The 22,006-nt window shown below is 36.5% G+C and overlaps 1 protein-coding gene across 1 annotated transcript in view; it reads right to left on the bottom strand.

Annotated features, from left to right (window-relative positions):
* Positions 1-22,006, bottom strand: part of SEC23A (SEC23 homolog A, COPII coat complex component) — a 60,076-nt gene that overhangs the window by 14,457 nt on the left and 23,613 nt on the right. Inside the window, exons 11-18 of the mRNA XM_068991602.1 lie at positions 20,152-20,232; positions 18,206-18,295; positions 16,471-16,577; positions 11,661-11,814; positions 7,808-7,885; positions 5,957-6,118; positions 2,451-2,537; positions 100-255 (exon numbers count right to left, since the gene is read on the bottom strand). Coding sequence (XP_068847703.1) covers positions 100-255; positions 2,451-2,537; positions 5,957-6,118; positions 7,808-7,885; positions 11,661-11,814; positions 16,471-16,577; positions 18,206-18,295; positions 20,152-20,232 — 915 coding nt within the window. The remainder of the gene's footprint in view (positions 1-99; positions 256-2,450; positions 2,538-5,956; positions 6,119-7,807; positions 7,886-11,660; positions 11,815-16,470; positions 16,578-18,205; positions 18,296-20,151; positions 20,233-22,006) is intronic.

Raw genomic sequence — 22,006 nt, forward strand, 5'->3', positions numbered from 1 at the left:
GCCTGGGGAAGCAGTCTATTCAAACTAATGTCAGAAGGCAAACAGGAACAACTCATTGTAAAATCAGCAACACACATGCAAACAAACACAGAGTATTACCTGACTGCCACCATGTTCAGTGTCAATGTATCTCGGCATTGGAAACCTGGAGTGAAGGATTTCCTGGGCATCATCCACTGGGGCTTGCAGAAGGTGGCGGAAATTTTCATATTCTGGCATGTCCTGGTATCCTGACTTGCGCCACTGAGCTATGGTCTAATTTTAAAATGATTAAAGGAATTATTACTTTTTTTCTTGCCTAATCAAAAAAATTTTTTTTTCAAATGAAACAATTCTTATAAAATAAGAAAATCACAGAATATTATCCCATTGATTTTTAAGTTACTAATTTTTTAAAGTTACAATACTAATTTCAGCATTCTTGAGTAAACAGATGCAAAATTAGGATATTTCTTCTTTAAAAGTAAAAAGAAATAATAATGAAGAAAAAATTTTAAAACACTACACTTATCATATTAAAGTTAGCTAAAAGGTATCGCTGGGCTTCCCAGGTGGCTCAGTGGTAAAAAATCCACAAATCAATGCAGGAGACAAGGGTTCAATCCCTGGGTCAGGAAGATCCCATGGAGAAGGAAACAGCAACTCACTCTAGAATTGTTGCCTGGAGAATTCCAAGGACAGAGGAGCCTGTTGGGCTATAGGCCATGGGGTTGTAAAGGGTCGGACATGACTTAGCGACTGAACAACAACGAAAAGGTATCTACCTAAGCTTATGATAAGTAAAGGGGATTTCTGGTACAGAAGATTTCCTAGAGACTTTAAAATTAATTACTCTTATATTATGAATCTTTACCAATGGGTTACATTCTCACAAGATACATAAAGGTAAAAACTTTAATAATAATAGCAATAATATTATAAAGATAATATACCTATAAAAGAGCATTTGAATCAATATTTTTAGGTAAACGACTCAAAAACACCATTTAATTAAATCATCCAAAGATTTAACCTGGCTTGATTTCTAAGTTAAGTGAATCAATCAATGCATAATTTATATCTCTATATTTAACAGAGGAACAGTCATCTGAATTTCTGATTTCTCATTTATGCATGTTAACAAGCTATTTGAAGAAATAAAACTACTGAAAGACAAAAGAAATAATCAAAAATCTAGCTCTGTCACAGAGCTAGTGTCACAGGCATTATTCTTATAAGTTAAATAGCTCTAGTAACTGGTATCAATTAAAAATAATAATCAATAGGTCTTTAAAAGTCCCATATATTTAAAGTGATATTTTGAATAAGATCTTCCTTGAGTGCATGCGTGCCAAGTCACTTCAGTGACATCTGACTCTTAGCAACCTTATGGACTGCAGACCGCCAGGCTCCTCTGTCCATGGGATTCTCCAGGCAAGAATACTGGAGTGGATTGCTTTGCCTTCCTCCAGGGCATCTTCCTAACCCAGGGATCGAACCCTGGGTTATGTCTCCTATGTCTCCTGCACTGGCAGGTGGGTTCTTTACCACTAGCGCCACCTGGAAAGCCCCTTCCCTATTACAGTGCATATCTAAAATCATTTACAGTTATAACACTGGAAAAATATATATGCCCAAGTTACCTGAATACTAGACTATAAGCTTGAGTATAAGTTTATGAAAAAGGAGATCTGTATTTCTCAAAGCATCTAGATTTCAGTGCTCTCTTATACAGAGGAAGCACTTGAATACCGCCTGAATGAATAAATACAGGAATGAATAGAGTTATACTAAATAACCTAGATTAACTAAATTGCTACTCAAGTAGTGTGCTCTTTTCAATCATTTACCTATCCAATTAAGTTATAAATTTTAATTAGCTTCTGCTTTAAATGAAATCTTTAAGATCAACTGAATTTTTTTTTTTACTTTAAATACCTTGTGTGGAATATTTGGAGGGTGGGGATGAGGTCTGTGTCGGGTTTTGGCTGCACCATGCAGGCTCTAGCTCCCTAACCAGGGATAAAACCTAGCCCCCTGCATTGGGAGTATGGAGTCTTAACCACTGGACCACCAGGGAAGTCCCAGAATACTTTTTAAATGGATACATGAAATAATAAAAAGGAAAGCCCGCCTACTGACTTTTCCCTTCTAAGTGTCTTCAGGTAAAACCCAAAAGTATGATATGCTCACTCTTACTTTCACAGCTATGCTTTGTATAAAATTCATTTCTCCAATTATGTGCAGACAGACGGACAAAATAACCACAGACAGGTCAACTGCAAATTAAGTCTAAAAATTCACAAAAGGAAGAATTGCATTTTACACATAACTTAATAAAAGTGGAAATAAAGTTTATCATAGAGGAGACACCAGTCATATAGTAAAGGAAGGAAAGCTTCTAGCAATATGAATTAAAATATGAATTTACTGAAACTACATGCATAGCTTTAAACACAAGGGAATCTTACCTCACCATGATAAATCAAAATCTGGAAAAATGTGTCCATGAGGAGAATACGATCTGCAAGAATGCTGCTGCTATCAAGAAGAACCGGCTGACGTGAGGATAATAATGAAAGAGGAAGAAGGAAAAATTAATTACTTAAAAATACAAAATTGATCTTTTTAGAATCTTTTAAATTTTTTAAATGTATTATCTTACTACTTAAAACCTCTTGCTATTATGAATTCTTAAAAGATGTTTCAATTTAATTTTCTGAGGAATCGCTAAACTGAAGTAACAGTTGAAAATAGAGTCTCAGTTCAGTTCAGTTCAGTTCAGTCGCTCAGTCGAGTCCGACTCTTTGTGACCCCAGGAATTGCAGCACACCAGGCCTCCCTGTCCATCACCATCTCCCGGAGTTCACTCAGACTCACGTCCATCGAGTCCGTGATGCCATCCAGCCATCTCATCCTCGGTCGTCCCCTTCTCCTCCTGCCCCCAATCCCTCCCAGCATCAGAGTCTTTTCCAATGAGTCAACTCTTCTCATGAGGTGGCCAAAGTACTGGAGTTTCAGCTTCAGCATCATTCCTTCCAAAGAAATCCCAGGGTTGATCTCCTTCAGAATGGTCTGGTTGGATCTCCTTGCAGTCCAAGGGACTCTCAAGAGTCTTCTTCAACACCAAAGTTCAAAAGTATCAATTCTTTGGCGCTCAGCCTTCTTCACAGTCGAATTCTCACATCCATACATGACTAATGGAAAAACCATAGCCTTGACTAGACGGACCTTAGCCAAGTAATGTCTCTGCTTTTGAATATACTATCTAGGTTGGTCATAACTTTTCTTCCAAGGAGTAAGTGTCTTTTAATTTCATGGCTACAGTCACCATCTGCAGTGATTTTGGAGCCCCCCAAAATAAAGTCTGACACTGTTTCCACTGTTTCCCCATCTATTTCCCATGAAGTGATAGGACCAGATGCCATAATCTTAGTTTTCTGAATGTTGAGCTTTAAGCCAACTTTTTCGCTCTCCTCTTTCACATTCATCAAGAGGCTTTTTAGTTCCTCTTCACTTTCTGCCATAAGGGTGGTGTCATCTGCATATCTGAGGTGATTGATATTTCTCCCGGCAATCTTGATTCCAGCTTGTGTTTCTTCCAGCCCAGCGTTTCTCACGATGTACTCTGCATGTAAGTTAAATAAGCAGGGTGACAATATACAGCCTTGACGTACTCCTTTTCCTATTTGGAACCAGTCTGTTGTTCCATGTCCAGTTCCAACTGTTGCTTCCTGACCTGCAGACAGATTTCTCAAGAGGCAGGTCAGGTGGTCTGGCATTCCCATCTCTTTCAGAATTTTCCACACTTTATTGTGATCCACACAGTCAAAGGCTTTGGCATAGTCAATAAAGCAGAAATATATGTTTTTCTGGAACTCTCTTGCTTTTTCCATGATCCAGCGGATGTTGGCAATTTGATCTTTGGTTCCTCTGCCTTTTCTAAAACCAGCTTGAATGTCAGGAAGTTTACGGTTCACATATTGCTGAAGCCTGGCTTGGAGAATTTTGAGCATTACTTTACTAGCATGTGAGTCTAGTCAAGAGGAAATCAGAGATGACTCCTAAGTCTGATGGTGTGCAGCACCACTGAGAGGGGAAAGGCTTTGGACAGAGAAAATTTGGAGATGGAAATATAGTTCTGAATATGAAATAGAAGGAAGTGGCCTGAACTGACATAAATTTGGGTATGAAGATGGCAATTAGAGCTATGTAATTAGACTGCACCACTTCAAGGGAATCTAGAGAAGCCAGAGGTTGAGCACACCAACATTTAGAGTTCAGAAAGGGAGAAGCCAGCAGGGGGAGTCTGAGAAGGAACAGGCAGTGAGGAAGAGGAAAACCAGTAGGTGCTGTAGGCACTGGAGAAAGTGAAAGGTGAAAGTGAAAGTGAAGTGGCTCAGTTGTGTCCGACTCTTTGTGATACCGTGAACTGTAGCCCACCAGGCTCCTCCATCCATGGGATTCTCCAGGCAAGAGTACTGGAGTGGGTTGCCATTTCCTTCTCCAGGGGATCTTCCCGACCCAGGGATCGAACCCAGGTCTCCTGCACTGCAGGCAGACGCTTTAACCTCTCAGCCACCAGGGAAGCCCTTGGAGAAACCTAGAGCAGAAGGTTTTCAAGGAGAGTCCTCACTGTGTAAATGCTGTGTGAGTTCCAACAAGACGAGGGCTTGGTGGCCTTGATAAGAGTTGTTTCAGAATAATCTCAGGGACAAGAGTCTGTCTAATATAGGTTGAGAAGAGAATGTAACGTGGGAACATATAAACAACCGGAACTCTCTGCATTTAGCTGTGACTGAGACCAGAGCAATGAGGCGGCAATTAGAGACAATGTGAAGTCCAGGGGCTTTTGTTTAACAGGAGTGACACTAAGGTTTCTATGTTAATGAGAATGATCATGAGGAGAAAAGTGACAATGCAGAAGAGAAAGAGGATAACTTCAAATGCAAAAGCCTTAAGAAATGAAAGGGATTCATGGATTAAATGGAGAGTTTGAAATCTGACAGGAGCAGGCAGTGGTATTCCATTTTTCTTCTAAACAGTTTTTTACATTTTCCAGATGTTTACAACTTACATATATTACTATGAAATTTTTTTAAAAAAAGTATTTCTAAAACTTACTTTCCTCATTCAAACAACTATGAGACCAAATGTATAGCTAGACCAATTAAAAATGCATTTTCTAGAAAAGTAAAAACTATGACAAATTACTTTAAAAAACAGCAACAAAATATAACTTTTTACCCACTATTTTTTTATAAAAGTGAATAAAGGCAGCATTAGAGATCATTAACCAATAGATATTATATTCTCTTTATACTGACCCTTCCTAAAGTTATTATTTTCAAATACAGTCATTACATACTTTTAAGTAAACAAATTGCTTCAATCATGAAACAGAAAAACTATCTATTTGAAAATAGGTTAAAATAATTGGGACAGTTTGCTAAGAAGGCAAAATGGATAGCTTTATCATTTTTCTGAGTATATATCTTTACAATCAACTATATCTTATGTTCCAAAAGACTATAGGAGAATGGGACTGTATTAAAACAAGAGGTTTTGTTTATACAGAATGCCCTAATTGTCAGACACTAAACTCTGGAATACAGTTTCTAGAATCATCATCAACTGCAGACATTGGTAAAGACATAAGACTAGTCATGAGCCCTATAGGATTTTTATCAACCCAATGACTAGACAAAATGATCTTTAATAAGTCTGTTAAAAACTTTTTTTAATAAATAAAAAGTCTCTTATAGCTGTTTATTTTTTTAATAATTTCCTAATAGAGCCTAGCATTTTATCTAGCATATAGTAAGCACTCATAAATATTAAGAGTATACATGAATAACAAGATATTCATGTTTGTATTAAATTCTCATATTTAATAAATATATTTCAAGAAAAACCTAGTTGTTTTAATAGCACACAGCACAGTAACAAAACCAATTTCTTTTTCTACCCCTCTTACCTCTGGTGGTCCACTAAAAGAATAAGCGTACAGAATAGGCTGAATCATGATGAGAGACTGGGTCAAGTCTTGACGCATAAAGTGGTGACGATAATATGAACTCTCATCAGGACTATTGTTGAAAACTTGCAAGAAAGGAGATCTTCTTAAATGAAACATAAACTACAAGATAAAACATGCGAGATAGCTTTTACTGATTTTAATATGGCAACAGAAGTTTACTACTATGAACACATTTTATTACAACTATGAACACAAAAAAACAACTTACAATAAGAACATTCTAAATTATATTTCTCAGAATCTTACCCATGATATTTATCAGTTACTTAAAAATGCAACTCAACAACAACTAAAAAGTAAAAGAGATGACTCAAAAGAAAAACAAGACTAGGGACAAAAACCCCTTGTTTGGATTTAAGTCAAATATTTAGACTAAAGGCTTCCCTGGTGCCTCAGTGGTAAAGAATTTGCCTGCCAATGCAGGAGACACAGTTTCAATCCCTGGGATGGAAGATCCCCTGGAGAAGGAAATGGCAACCCACTCCAGTATTCTTGCCTGGAGGATTCCAAGGACAGAGGAGTCTGGCAAGCTACAATCCACAGGGTCACAAAGGAATTGCACATGACTTAGTGACTAAACAACAATAACTTAGACGAATGCCCTCAATTCCCTCACTATTTCCTGATATGAAGTGAGGCCCAAGAATTCTCAAAACACGAAGGGTTGCCTCCCTTAAGACAAGTGAGTGAGTGACAGTCACTTAGTTGTGCCTGAATCTTTTCAACCCCATGGACTATATATAGCCTGCCAGGCTCCTCTGTCCATGGAATTCTCCAGGCAAGAATACTGGAATGGGTAGCCATTCCCTTCTCCATTAAGACAAGTAGACTCTGCCTTATTCTAATTCTCCAAAATCTCAACCAGAGACTTGGGGAAGTCTCCCCCTAGAAACATGGAGTTTCTAGGTTACAGATCAATAAAATATTTTCAAAAAATAAGAGTATCTCTGAAAAGAAGGTCAAAGCTTTAAACAAAGTTTTTGTGAGGAGCAAAAATTTGAATTTCCGTATCTCAATATTAATCATCTCTCCAGGTTAAGGTAAAATAAAATACCACTTGTTCCATAAAGATATACCAAATAATCCATTTGGAAGGATTCTTTAAAGTTTCCTTTAAATATTGTGTCTCTCTTGTAGTGTTGAATCTCACTTTCTTTTCTGCATTGTTTACATATATTACAGATCTCACCCTTCAAAATGAAAGCTCCTTGAAAACAGAATCCATGTCAACCATCTTTATTCTCCTAAATTACCTGCACTTCGTATATACTCAGTTGAATAAATATTATCTCTATTACTCATCATATAAACCTATAAAGAATATCTACCAAAATAACAGACAGATAGACTCCACTATCCAAGTAGAAAGGTTCTGTAAGATAAAGGTTCTTTTCTGTTTATCTGGGATGTCTCCATAAAGCTGTCCTCAGGCAACGATACCATAAGACTAGCAGACTGTTAAAATTACTTCCTTTTGGCAGTACTGCAATTAGTTAGATCCCTTTTATCAGATGGAAAGCTAATCTGCTTCATACCAAATTGTGCTCCCCAATAAGGTTCTGGTGTAAATTTCTACTCACCACAAATATATGCTATATTCAAGGTTATCATGAAAATACTACTTACTTTTCACTAACTATTCAATCATAATACTATTTTCTTAGCTATCTCAAAACTTAAAACCTAACCAAAAGAATAATCCTGTAAGATGAGTAATAAAAGAAAACAGGAAAAGTGAGACCCAACACTACTGTCAACACTAAGAACACAGATCTTTTGTCTACTCACCTGTGGATAAAGAGAGAAAGTTTCTGAAAATCTGAAGGAACTTGGATCATCTTTGTGATACTCGCCAAACTTCTGACACTAAATAAAATAAAACTTGTTAGTAATACATTCTCTGGCACAGAGCTAAAACTTCTGCCTATGTGTTTTCTATTTTTAAAAAGTTATTCTCTTTAGGAGGCAGACACTTGACGCAGGATAAAACCGGGATATTATTTATAGACTTACCAAGAGAATGATTACCAAAAAAGACAGAAATTTTAATTTTGGAAGCAAACAATACATTTGCTTCAGTGCAGAACAACTCATCTTAAAAGTGTTTGAATTTTTTTAAACTAAGTGTCTCTGATAGCAAATGAAGAGCTCTGGGTGATGGCCCAAAAAGCTCAATATGTGCCCCCTAAGACCCTACCTAAAAAAGACAACAGTCTACAGATAGAAAGATATACTGTCAAGATACCATAGTGGCTCTAAAGGCAAAATGATGGTATAAAATTGGGTACACTTGAAAAAATGCCAAAAAGAAAGAGCTACTGAGGAAAAGAAAATCAAGATCAACAGGTAAACCAGTAAAGAAAGAACACAAAGGCAGAAACTAAAAGGCAATAAAGGAGACACATACTCTAGCAACAGGCAAGTAAACCCTCCATGATAATATAACAAAAGGCATCAAAATACCTGAGATAATCCACAGGAGAAAAGTGCGCAGCACAATGCCTGACACTAAGCACTCAGTAAATGGGAGCTTCCTCTTTGTTCCTCAGCAAAGTCTCTGACCTGAAAAGTTTCTATAGTACTTATGTAACTGGTCTGCTTCCTGGCAACATCTATCAGTACTTGCATATGATCGAGGGCAAAAATAACAAGCAAAAAGTAACAAAAGGTTCACTGCTGAAAGTAGTACAGGGCTTTCATAGCCTAAAATGTTCAACTAAATCATTTACATAGCTATCTGTGCCATAAGGAACACATAAAAGGCATAATTGGTTTGATCACATTTTTGGCTTTCAGGAGAAACCATTTCAGAACCACAGCTATCCAAAGGATAAAAAAGCTGCAGTTGCAGCACTAATCCTCAGAAAATAGATCTTGGTATCTGGGAATAAGAGTATTTCTGACACAATGCGCCCTAACAACATTTCACTGATAAAACTTATAGATTAGGATAATAATTTTCACTGTCCAATATGAAAGCCACTAGCTATGATAAATTTAAATTAATTAAAATTAAATTAAAATCCAGCTTCTCAGTTGCACTAGCCATATCTCAAGTACTCAAGAGCCACATGTCGGCAGTAGTTCCATAATGGACAGTGCCGATGACCGAACATTTCTGCCATTGTAAAAGTTCTCCTGAAAGCACTGGTCAAAAATATAAAATATACTTGAGATCTAGAACATCAAACACATTGAAAAGATTCTTCAGAAAAGCCATGTCACACATCGTTTGATTTTATTAAGAGATCAGCAACTTTTTCATGTTTTTCGTTTTCATTTTTATTGGTCACTGCATTCCTTCTTTTGCTAATTCCTTGTCCATGATCTTTGCTTATCTTTTACCCAAATACTACTGATTTGCAATAGCTCTTATAGATGAAAATTTTTGCATTTTGCCATACATGTAATAAAGTTGGTAATAAATTGTGCTAATGGTATTTTTAACCACACAGACTTTTGTTTCATTTGAATGTAATAAATCTTTTAATATTTTTATTTATGGCTTCTGATTATGTTTCATATTTAAAGTCCTTTTTCATCCAGAGGTTAAATACATATTAACTTATTTTTATAAATATTGCCTATGCCACAGATAACAATATAAATTTTGTGTACTATACACATACATAAATTTCTAATCTTTGGGTTACTTTTTAAAATTTTATTGAACACTCAAATGCCCTAGCATTAATTACTGGAATTGTGAGGAGTTCTTATTTACAACCCAACCAGAACATTATCACAAATGAGAAAAAAAAAGAAAAACTGAAGCAAAAAGGAGGTATTTCAAAGATCCACTGTTTCAGTTATTTAGTAGTAGTAAGATTGGGCAAATAAAGCGACAGTAACACAATTTTCTTGGAGAAAATAACAACACTTGTAAGAACTTTAATCTTTAATCCAGCTATTAGTTATGCACAAAGTCAGCCACATAAATGGGCCCAAAGGGTCAAAGCCTAACCTCTATAAGAAAATGGTAATGATGGAAGCAGTCCTTAAAAACAGCACAACTAAAGTGCCTGGTCCTACCAGTATACCAGAAAAAGTCCAGCTTCACACTGAAAGCTACTTATCAGTGGGTTTTACACAAGTTGATAACCCAAGTTGTACTATCCAATTTTGTGTCATATGTCATAACCTACAAAAGCAGTGATAGCTCCAGCAAAATGGAAAAAGTACTTTACTACAAATCAAAACCATATGACAAATAAATGTGATTACTTCAAACAGCTTTTAGATTCTCAAAGCAGTAAAGTATTTGTCAAAATTACATAGTCACAATCAGTGAAAAAGCTCAGGAAACAAGATATTTCAGAGAAAAATTTATTATCTAGAAAAGAAAAAGTCACACAGTGGATAAGAACCTAATAATGACCACATGTAAAATTAGAGTAAGTAAAATGCTAGGATAAGATGAAGTCTGATAAATTAGAAAGGTTCCATTGTAAAACAATACAAAAAATGAATGCATTCATGACATGTTACATGATGTTGAAGAGGTTTGTATAACTGGCTTAAAAATAACAGCATCCCTAATCAAGCAAACAAGTCAATAGATTTCACCAATGTCATGCCAAGTTGCTAAATAACAGTGAAATTCCAGAGGACTTTTCTGCTGCCCTAAACAAGCAAAGGGCAAAACATATTTAATGCTTTGACCTTCTTACATGGAAACCGAAGTCTACCTTGGAGAAAATATGCTGGCATTTGTACTGATGGTGTCCAATTAATGGTTGGCTCCAAGAGAGGTTTTATGACTCTTGTTAAAAAAAGACAGGCTGATATTGTCATAACACTGCTTTCTTCACAAAGAGGTACCAGCATAAAAACGCCCTCAAAAGTGAAAGAGTGAAAGCACTGGAAGATGCTACAAAAATGGTTAACTTTATTAAACAAAGACTGGTTCCCTCAATAATGTTTTAAATGTACATGAAAATTTAGACAACACAAAAACTTCCTGCTAAAAAAAGAAATATGATAGCCTAGCAAAGAGAGTTCTCAATAGAGTTTCCAAACTCAAGGAAGAACTGAAGAAGTACTTTCAAGGAAATTATAGGCCAGAATTTGCTGAGTAAATAGGAAGCATTAACTAAGAACTTAACCAAGCATTCTAGGTCATAACACAAGTAATGGGTTCCTGACATGTTAAAGCCCAAGTATAATTATCATTCTTAACAACTTTACTAACGTATACTTTGGTAGCCTAGATACAGATAATAAAGACTTGTCTATGTTTTGTATGTTAATGTGTATAATTTTTATATCCTAACTAATTTCTCTTCAAACTTTCACTAAAATAAAAATAGAAAATTAAAACCACAGCAGTGGAGGAAACTATGTAAAAATACAGTAAAAACAAATACAGCAATTAAACTGGGAATTAATTTGGTATCAGTCTCCCCAAATAATAATAGGTTACATCACTGTGACTCCTTCATTTTAAGGAAGAAAGGCATTTTCATTTATTGGAGGAGATCAATGAACTCTACTATTCATTACTATGCCTTTCTCAGCAACTTGATCAGTAGTGCCTCACAGTCCTTCAGTTACACTGTCAAGTACCTTTGAAAGAGATTATCAGAAAACACTGACCATAAATAAATGCATACCGATTTAGAACAGTATGTTTACTTCTTACCAGTCTAATGAGCTGTCTGTCTAGCCATCTAAGCACATCTGGACCTTCTTCAGTTTCAGCTCTATAAATCGCCAGCCGAGCCATAAGAATGGCAGCTGCCTCCTGGTCAAAAGATGCAGCAATGTTTTGGATCTGAGTTTGAGCATCTGCCCAGCTAAAAACAAGAAGAAAACACAGAATTGCTGCTAAATTATTATGTCCATGATACCTTAGTTGGCTACTACACAGATTTAAATTTAAAAGATACAGAAAATTACTTCAATATTTCAAAATTCCAATATTACCTAGAAAAATTAGGTTTAAAAAAAATCACTAATAGTAGTTTCAGCATAGTACTCACTGTTTTTCAGAAAAAAACATCCAAACCTAATAAAATCCTCTAAAATAACTGCATGTGCCTAGGTGCTTCAGTCCTGTCCAACTCTTTGCGACCCCATGGACAGCAGCCCGCCAGGGAATACTCGAGTGAGTTGCAATGCCCTCCTCCTGGGGATGTTCCTGACCCATGGATGAAACTTGTGTCCCTTACTGCTCCTGCACTGGCAGGGAAGTTCTTGACCACTAGCGTCCGCAGAAGCAGTACATTTCCAAACACATTCCTTAAAACATTAAGATCATTACACATAAAAATAACAGCACAGGTATGTGCGTACATATGCACACAGATACACGGGTTGGTATCACAACAAACTATGGAAAATTCAACAGTTAGAACTGGACATGGAACAACAGATTGGTTCCAAGTCAGGAAAGGAGTACATCAAGGCTTTATATTGGCACCATGCTTATTTAACTTACATGCAGAATACATCATGAGAAACGCTGGACTGGAAGAAACACAAGCTGGAATCAAGATTGCCGGGAGAAATATCAATAACCTCAGATATGCAGATGACATCACCTTTATGGCAGAAAGTGAAGAGGAACTGAAGAGCTTCTTGATAAAAGTGAAAGAGGAGAGTGAAAAAGTAGGCTTAGAACTCAATATTCAGAAAACTAAGATATGGCATCTAGTCCCATCACTTCATGGCAAATAGATGGGGAAACAATGGAAACAGACTTTATTTTGGGGGGCTCCAAAATCACTGCAGATGGTGACTGCAGACATGAAATTAAAAGATGTTTGCTCCTTGGAAGAAAAGTTATGACCAACCTAGACAGCATATCAAAAAGCAGAGACATTACTTTGCCAACACAGGTCCATCTAGTCAAGGCTATGGTTTTTCCAGTGGTCATGTATGGATGTGAGAGTTGGACTATAAAGAACACTGAGCACCAATGAATTGATGCTTTTGAACTGTGGTGTTGGAAAAGACTCTTGAGAGTCCTTTGGACTTCAAGGAGATCCAACCAGTCCATCCTAAAGGAAATCAGTCCTGAATATTCATTGGAAGGACTGATGTTGAAGCTGAAACTCCAATACTTTGGCCACCTGATGCAAAGAAGTGACTCATTTGAAAAGACCCTGATGCTGGGAAAGCTTAAAAGCAAGAGGAAAAGGGAACGACAGAGGATGCGATGGTTGGATGGCATCACGGGGTTGCAAAGAGTTGGAAGTCCATGGGGTCGCAAAGAGTCAGACATGACTGAGCAACTGAACTGAACTGAACTGACATGGGTTGGTATATCTGACTTTAAAAATTCATTTCTTCAATCTTATAAAATCTTCAATCTTATAAAAACAGAAAAATGGAAACACAAAAAATAAAATTTTCTCCCAGACTAAATAATTATAATTTCCTAAACTGGAAAATGAATAAAGTATCAGAATTTTTTCTCACTGGTCTTTAATTCAATTATTAGTAATAAAAATTACCTAATAAAAATTATTATGTATTCTTTTCTCTCCATATGACACAATAAAACCAATCAAAAATGAGTAAAATTTTAGTCTAAGTGATTCATTTGCTATTATATATAAAATAGCACAATTTATTAAACTCACCTGTTCTATAAATTTAATCCAGTCAAGCTGATAACAAGGAGACCCAGCAATAGCTTTTGTTTGTTTGTCTAACATTTCACAGGCAGAGTTTTTTTAATACTTCAGCTGATCCTGTTCCTAAAGTACCTCACTTAAAGAAATTCTGGCAATACTTATAGCTTCATGAAAAGCTGAACCACTTTTACGTGACTCAGAGCTCTAAGAAGGGATCCCAAGAAAACTCAGGCAGCAGCACTCAAATTCTTCTCATTTTTCCCTCTGCTTTTAATTTTTTTTCAAGTAGACAAATAATTGTTTAATATTTTCCAGGTGACTTATAGCCATAGATTATCTCAGTGTAACGAAATACCAAGAAGCAGAAAACAATGAGAATGAATAAAGGAATAAGAACTGATAATTTTAAAGGTTATTTTTAGTGCAATTTAAACACTTAGTGATTATATTAATAGTTTAATTACTTTTTAACTAAAAAAATATCATAGAACTAAAAACAAAGCTGTTGCTTGTTTGGCCACGCAGCAGGGCTTGCAGAATCTTAGTTCCACAACCAGGGAGTGAACCAGGGCCCACAGCAGCTGAAGTACCAATGGTTAGAACCACTAGAACACCACGGAATTCTCAAAAGCAAAATTGTTTTAAATGGGAATTTCCCCAACTTGTACAACCATGATATTCACTTGCTGAAACATTTTTCTCCTGAAAACAAAATGGCTCAGCAGTGAAAAATATATTAGCAAGCAAACACATACAAATTTACTACTTAAAAGTTATTTAGCCATAAATTTAAAATTTTATTCCTAAAGTTTAAAGGGTTTGTTCACATGGCAAAATCTGTCTTCTGTATTTTCAATACTCTTTCACCATGATTCTTACCAGTAGTTTCAAACCAAACTTTCCAGATCAAAGTTATTTTCTCTATACAACACAGGATAACTTGACTGTATCTCAGGAACTTAAGTCCTTTACTTTCATATGGTTTATTCACTTAACAAATGCACTTGCCTCAGCCCCTAAAGTCATATTTCTAATATATAAAGGGAGAAAAATAAGACTCGATTATTGAAAATGGCCAGGATAAGTTAATTTGAAGAAGCAGATGCTTTGGTGAGACACAATGATATAAATGGCATCAAAACACATATGGTATCTCTCTATAAATAGCCTCAAAAATTCGAAGCAAAAAAAATTTGAAGATCTATAAATCCATGAAAAATTTCTTACAACAAAAGTTCGCCTTCTCTTGAAAGATTAACCTCTTTTTAAAACTTTTCATTTTAAGAGTATTTCAAACATAAAAGCAATGAGTAGAATGATCTATATATTCATCACCTAGATTAAACAATTGGCAGCACTGTAACATTCTGTTTTGCCATTCTCTCTTCCTTTGTACACACACACTTTTTCTTTTGCCAAACTTTGTGAGAGTAAATTAAAGATAGATATATCACCTTCTCCTTAAATACCTCAGTGTGTCTCTCCTAAGAATAAAAAAGTTCCCTTATACAGCTCCAGTTACAAAATTAATGAAATTAAACACTGATATAACTCCAGTATTCTTGTCTGGGAAATCTCATGGACAGAAGAACCAGGCAGGCTATTGTCCGTGGCATCACAAAGAGTCGGACACAAGTTAGCAAATGAACACCACCACCACACCACACAATCTGGATACTAGGATTTGGGGAAATAGTTCTTGATGGAAATTTGGCATAAAATGGAAAGTGAAGTGACCTAGCAATATGGAATATAGACTTTTGTAAGAAATTAAAATTTGAGTATAGAATAATAGTTGCAAATATTCAAACAATAAAGTCCTTGGTTAAAGGAAAAAAAAAGATAAAATATTATTATCCGATATGTAGATCAAATTCAAATTGCCCCAATTGTCTCAACAATGTCCCTATAGCAAAAATTTTCCGGACAGGATTTTATCCAGGATTGCATACTGGCTTTAGTTGTAACGTCTCTTTCGTCTCCTTTAATTTGGACAAGTTACTAACAGTTTCTTTGCCTTCTAAGACATTTTTGTTGTGTCTAAGCCAATGGCTTTGTAAAGTATCCCTCAATTTGACATGCTCAGTTGTTTCCTTAAGCAAATATTTTGAATTCCAAATTAAGTTATACATGCATGTGGGGGTGGGATGTGTACATGTTGCTAAGTCACTTCAGTCGTGTCCAACTCTGTGCAACCCCATAGACAGCAGCCCACCAGGCCCCTCTGTCCCTGGGATTCTCCAGGCAAGAACACTGGTGTGGGTTGCCATTTCCTTCTCCAGTGTATATGTTGAGGGGGCATAAATAAATTGACCTATTTGCCAAGAATCAATACTTCAAAATTTGTAGTATGAAGTCTGAACAAACATAAAGGAAAGCTCAATTGGCACATTTTCTTCAAAAGAATAATATATTCCCTTAACATTCATTCAAGGATTTTAAGTCAGAGCAAAGTTACAGCAGGACAATATATCTCATCTCTCTACATACTGCCCTCTACTATTTAACAGGCCATCTAACACAACACCCTGTTGAAACATTAGGCTGTGTCCATCACTCACCAAAACAGTCTCATGGTTTTCAGAAACGAAGCTGGAATTTAAATACATTTCAATACGAGGAGAGCTATTTCCTTCAGTGTGCATTTTCTGAACCATACCTAGATCAGGTTAAGTTTATACTGACCAACACTTCCTACCCAGACAATCAAGTCCAAGACAAACAAAAATAGACCAAAAGCTTGTTCACATCTAGACTCACCTCATCTAAGAATTCTTTCCAGACTAACTTCATTCCAAAATGTCATTCAAAACAGGAAGCCAGTTTTGGGAGCATGACACATAAATTAAATCTCTAACAAATACAACTTACTTCCTAGCAATGGTGGTCACTCGTATACGTCTTTGCCCACTTGAATGCTGATACTGAGTCACAAACTGGATTGCACCACGCCCTCCTTGAGGAATTGGAGCATTATGCTGCATAAAAATAAAAGAGCAGAATCTAAGCACAGTCTATTACAGTGTTGTCATATACTCATGGATTGCACATCCTAGCACTAACAATTCATTCTAAAATCTATCAGAAGGATGCTTATTTCAAGGGCATACAGAACAATGGTGATTCACCACATGAAAGAGAAATATATTGGGGAGAGGAGAAAAATTATGAAGGATAAGAGGGGATTGAGTCAAGCTAGTAAATCAATTTCAAGTAATATATAATTCAGAGAAACATGAAAAAGCAAAATGAAGGGAGAAGCATAAAGAAATTAAAAGATTAAAAAAAAAAGCATATGTGAGGCAATTCTGCCTAACAGTAACTGGATAAAAAGAAATGGAACTAACATAAAAAAGAATGAAATAATGCCTTTTACAGCAATATGGATGGACTGAGATATAATCATACTAAGTAAGAGAGACAGAGAAACATGTATATCATATGATATAATTTATATGTAGAATCTAAAAAAAAGATACAAATGAACTTATTTACAAAATAGAAATAAATTCACAGACATAGAAAACAAATTTATGGTTACCAAAGGGGAAGGTTGGGGTGGGGGTTAGGGTTTGGGGATTAACATAGACACACTACTATATATAAAACAGATAACCAACAAGGACCTACTGTATAGCACAGGGAACTATACTCAATATTTTGAAATAACCTATAAGGGAAAAGAATCTGAAAAAGAATAGAAAAATATATATGTATAACTTTGCTGTACACCTGAAACTAACACAACATTTTAAATTGACTACAATTCAATAAAAGAAAGAGAACTTGAGCTAAGTTCTCCTCCCCTAGGTACATAAGATGAAAACAGAGATTTTAGGAAGATAATCACATGATGAACAGATGACCAACAGAAAACCATTAATGAGAAGAGAGCAACAGTAATATATGATAATAATCCTCAGAAAGAAACAAGACGGTCAAAAGGGAAACTTTCTTCATGCCCTTTGACAATAGACATTCTTGCTTTGTGGTTGTTGTTACTGTCTGTCAATAAGAGCCACTATCTTTTTCACAAATTTTAACAGTTAAAAAAAAATTACTGCATCTATTTTAGGCAGGCTCACTACTAATACTTCATAGTTCATTTTATGCCCCATAACTACTGGTATATCAATATTTATACGTTATATCATTCTTTAATATGATAATGTTCTCCTGCAGCAGAACAAAATATCTTTCCAAATATTGACATCTTTTACCTTCCAATCTTTTTCTATAAATTTTGATATCTTAAACTTTCTTTCAAAAGGACTCATATATCAATATATACCTTGAGACACCTAGCAGGAACTAGATACCTACCTACAAAAACGCATAACTAGAACAGAATTTAAGATTTTATTTATGCTACAGTTTTAAAACAAAAGACTAAAAGCTGGGTTCCCCAAAAAGGTTGGGTATTTGCAGCTCTCCCTGATGTCTCTTATTATATAGTATGTCCTCTCACCAAGGAGCCTTGAGAAATAGAAAATGACAAAGAAAAATTTCAAAACAGAATAATCTTTTGGTCATAGCTCTGGAAATACTCATGGCCTAAATTATGTTTTCAAGTATACATTTCAATATTCAAATATAAAAGTCATACCTGATTGACAACTTCAAAATATATGGCTAAGGTTGTAGTGGGACTGAGTCCACATATCTTCCACTGACAAGTGCCACCTGTTCCTATCTCCTGTAAAAATAAAACAGCATATTTGAAAGCTAGAGAATACAATTTATCTCTGGTGGTGGTGGTGGTGGCTTAGTCAATAGTCGTGTCCGACTCTTGCGACCCCATGGACTGTAGCCTGCCAGACTCCTCTGTCCATGGGATTCTCCAGGCAAGAGTACTGGGGTGGGAATTTACCACTGCTGCTGCTGCTGCTAAGTCGCTTCAGTCGTGTCCGACTCTGTGTGACCCCATAGATGGCAGCCCACCAGGCTCCCCTGTCCCTGGGATTCTCCAGGCAAGAACACTGGAGTAGGTTGCCATTTCCTTCTCCAATGCCGGAAAGTGAAAAGTGAAAGGGAAGTCGCTCAGTCATGTCCGACTCTTAGCGACCCCATGGACTGCAGCCTACCAGGCTCCTCCACCCATGGGATTTTCCAGGCAAGAGTACTGGAGTGGGGTGCCATTGCCTTCTCCAATTACCACTATATATATATATGTATGGGCTTCCTTTGTAGCTCAGTTGGTAAAGAATCTGCCTGCAGTGCAGGAGACCTGGGTTCGATCACTGGGTTGGGAAGATCCCCTGGAGAAGGAAATGGCAACGCACTCCAGTATCCTTGCCTGGAAAATCTCATGGACACAGAAGCCTGGTGTGCTGCAGTCCATGGGGTCTCAAAAAGTCGGGCATGACTGAGCGACTAACACTTACCTATTTATACACACACACACACACACACACACACATATTTGCATATATATATAAAGGTGGAAACGTAGAAAAAAATACCAGTGAAAAAAAATTTACTTCAGGTTTCTAACTAATTCAATAAATGTCAAATGTATGATTTTTTAAGATCATATAAACATGCCATGAAATAAAATTAAGCAGTTTTCACACAAATAAAATTAATTCAAATCTTTGCTAAGTAAATTATAAAAGTATTAGTGTAAGTTCCTCATATTGTAGACGTTAAAAGTATACTCAATTTAATGAAGTAATTACAGCTAACATTATCCTTCTATCCAATTATTTAATCCACTTAAAGAGATAGTGATTTAACATATGCATATATGAATACAGGTTCTTTGGATCAGAACTGTGTAATTTAAGCAGTCTAATTTCCAAGAAAACATCTTAGATATAAATTTTTTATATACTTAATTAATTTTTAAAGTGTCATTTCAAAGATGATTGCACACTTTATATTTTATCGCATCATTTTCTTCACAGCTATATGATTCTACCATTTCAAAGCACGTTATACATCTCCTAGATATAATAATAGTAAAGAAAGAAATTAATTCAGCTTGTGGCTTAGCTGGTAAAGAATTTGCCTGCAATGTGGGAGATCTGAGTTAGAACCCTGGGTTGGGAAGATCCCTTGGAGAAGGGAAAGGCTACCCACTCCAGTATTCTGGCCTGGAGAATTCCATGGACTGTATAGTCCATGGGGTCGCAAAGAGTCAGATACAACTGAGTGACTTTCACTTTCAAAATCTTTAATTTAATTACTCCAATGGAATCTCTAATGAAAAAAATGGGGGGATTAATTTTGACTTTCAGAAATCTCCAACTTTCCAAATCATAATATTTGCTTTTTTCCCCCCAGGCACAATGGGCAAGGAATAACTTAGGCATGAAAAATAGAAGACTAGCGACAGTGCAAAAGTTCTAATTTAGGGACGGATGGGAAAAGTAGTACGTGGAAAGAACCACCACAAACAGAGGTATACCAATGGAAGCTGAAGCACGTTCTACTGAAAAGCACCCACACAGTCATTTTGAAAGGAATGCCACATACTGCCACCCCAGGTCTCTATTGGATCTGCCCTGAGAATTAATGATTTTCTTTTTAGAAAAAAAGGTCGTGACTTACATTTTCAGACACACAGGGTCCTTTAGAATTGAGAGACACACAGGGTCCAATAGCTCCTGAAATCTTTATTTCCCTTGAGGTCTGCAAAATAAGAATATACAGTCAGCCCTCCATGTTGCTGGGCTCCACATCGGCATCTATTTGAATGAGAGCTTTCTGGATACATGTGGCAATTTCTTAAAATAAGACAACAATGAAGTTTGCTGCATCAAATGACTCTTCTTTTCACAAGCAATTTCTCTGTAGAATGCAACACTGTTGGACAGCATTTTACCCATTAATTGAACCACTTTCAAAATTGGAGTGAGTCCTCTCAAACTCTGTCACTGCTTCATCAACTAAGTTAATATAACACTTTAAATCCTTTGTGGTCATTTCAACAGTCTATACAGTATTTTCACCAGTAGATTCTATTTCAAGAAACCCCACTTTCTTTGCTCTTTCTGAAGAAGAAACTCCTCTCCATTCAAGTTTCATCATGAGACTGTGGCAATTCAGTCACATCTTCAGGCTTCATTTAAGTATTTATTTATTTCGCTGCACCAGGTCCTAGTTGCAGCACACAGGATCTTTGATCTTTACTGCAGCATGCAGGATCTTTTAGTTGTGGCACGTGGCTTCTTTCAGTTGCAACATACGAACTCCTATTTGCGGCATGTGGGATCTAGTTCCCTGACCAGGGATGGAACCTAGGCCCCCTGCATTGGGAGCACAGTCTCAGCCACTGGACCACCAGAGAAGTCCCCAGGCTCTAATTCTAGTTAGCTCTAATTCCCCACTGCTAATTCTAGTTCCCTAGTTGTTTCCACTATATCTATAATTACTTCCTCCACTGAAGTCTTGAACCCCTCAGAGACCCATGAGGCTTGAAACTTCTTTCACATGCCTGTTAAGGCTGATATTTTTTACCTCTTTCCACAAATCACATATGTTCTTAATGGCATCTAGAATGGTGAATCCTCTGCCAAGATTCATCAAATGAATGCCAGCCATGACCTTATGAAACATATTTCCTAAAAATAGGACTTGAAAGTTGAAATTACTCCTTGATCCATGGGCTGCATAACGGATATTGGGTTAGCAGGCATGAAAACAACATGAATCTCATTGTCCATCTGTATCAGAGCTCTTGGAGTACCAGGTGCATTTTCAGTGAGCAGTAGTATTTAAAAGAGAACCTTTTTTTTTTTGAGCAGCAGGTCTCAACAGTAGGTTCAAAATATTCAGGAAACATGCGGTAAACAGATATGCTGTCATCCAGACTATGCTGTTCCACTTAAAGAGCATGGAGAGAAGATTCTTAAGGGTCCAGGGATTTTCAGAAATGATAAATGAGCCTTAATTCAACTTACAGTCACCAACTGCATTAGTCCCTAACAAGAGTCAAGACTGTCCTTTGAAGCCAGACACTGACTTCTCTCTAGCTATGAAAGTTCTCAATGGCATTTTCTTCCAGCAGAATACCATTTCACCTACACTGAAAACTTGTTTTAATTAGCTACCTTCATCAACTCTCTTAGCTAGATCTTCTGGGTAATTTTCCTGCAGCTTCTACATCACCACTTGCTGCTTCCCTTGCACTTTCATACTTTCCTTAAACCTTATGAACCGACTCTGTGCTAGCTTCCGATTTTTCCTCTGCAGCTTCCTCACCTCTCTCAGCCTTCCAAGAACTGAAGAGAGTTAGGGCCTGCTCGAGGTTAGGATTTGGCCTAAGGCAATGTTATAGCAGGTTTTATCCTCTACCCAGGACACTAAAAATGTCCACAATCAGGCTATTTCACTTTCTTTTTGCTATCATTCATGTACTTTTAATTTCCTTCAAGAACTTTTCCTTTGCCTTCAAAACTTGGCT

The sequence above is a fragment of the Capricornis sumatraensis genome, chromosome 19 (genome assembly GCF_032405125.1).
Source record: "Capricornis sumatraensis isolate serow.1 chromosome 19, serow.2, whole genome shotgun sequence".
NCBI classification, from domain to species: domain Eukaryota; kingdom Metazoa; phylum Chordata; class Mammalia; order Artiodactyla; family Bovidae; genus Capricornis; species Capricornis sumatraensis.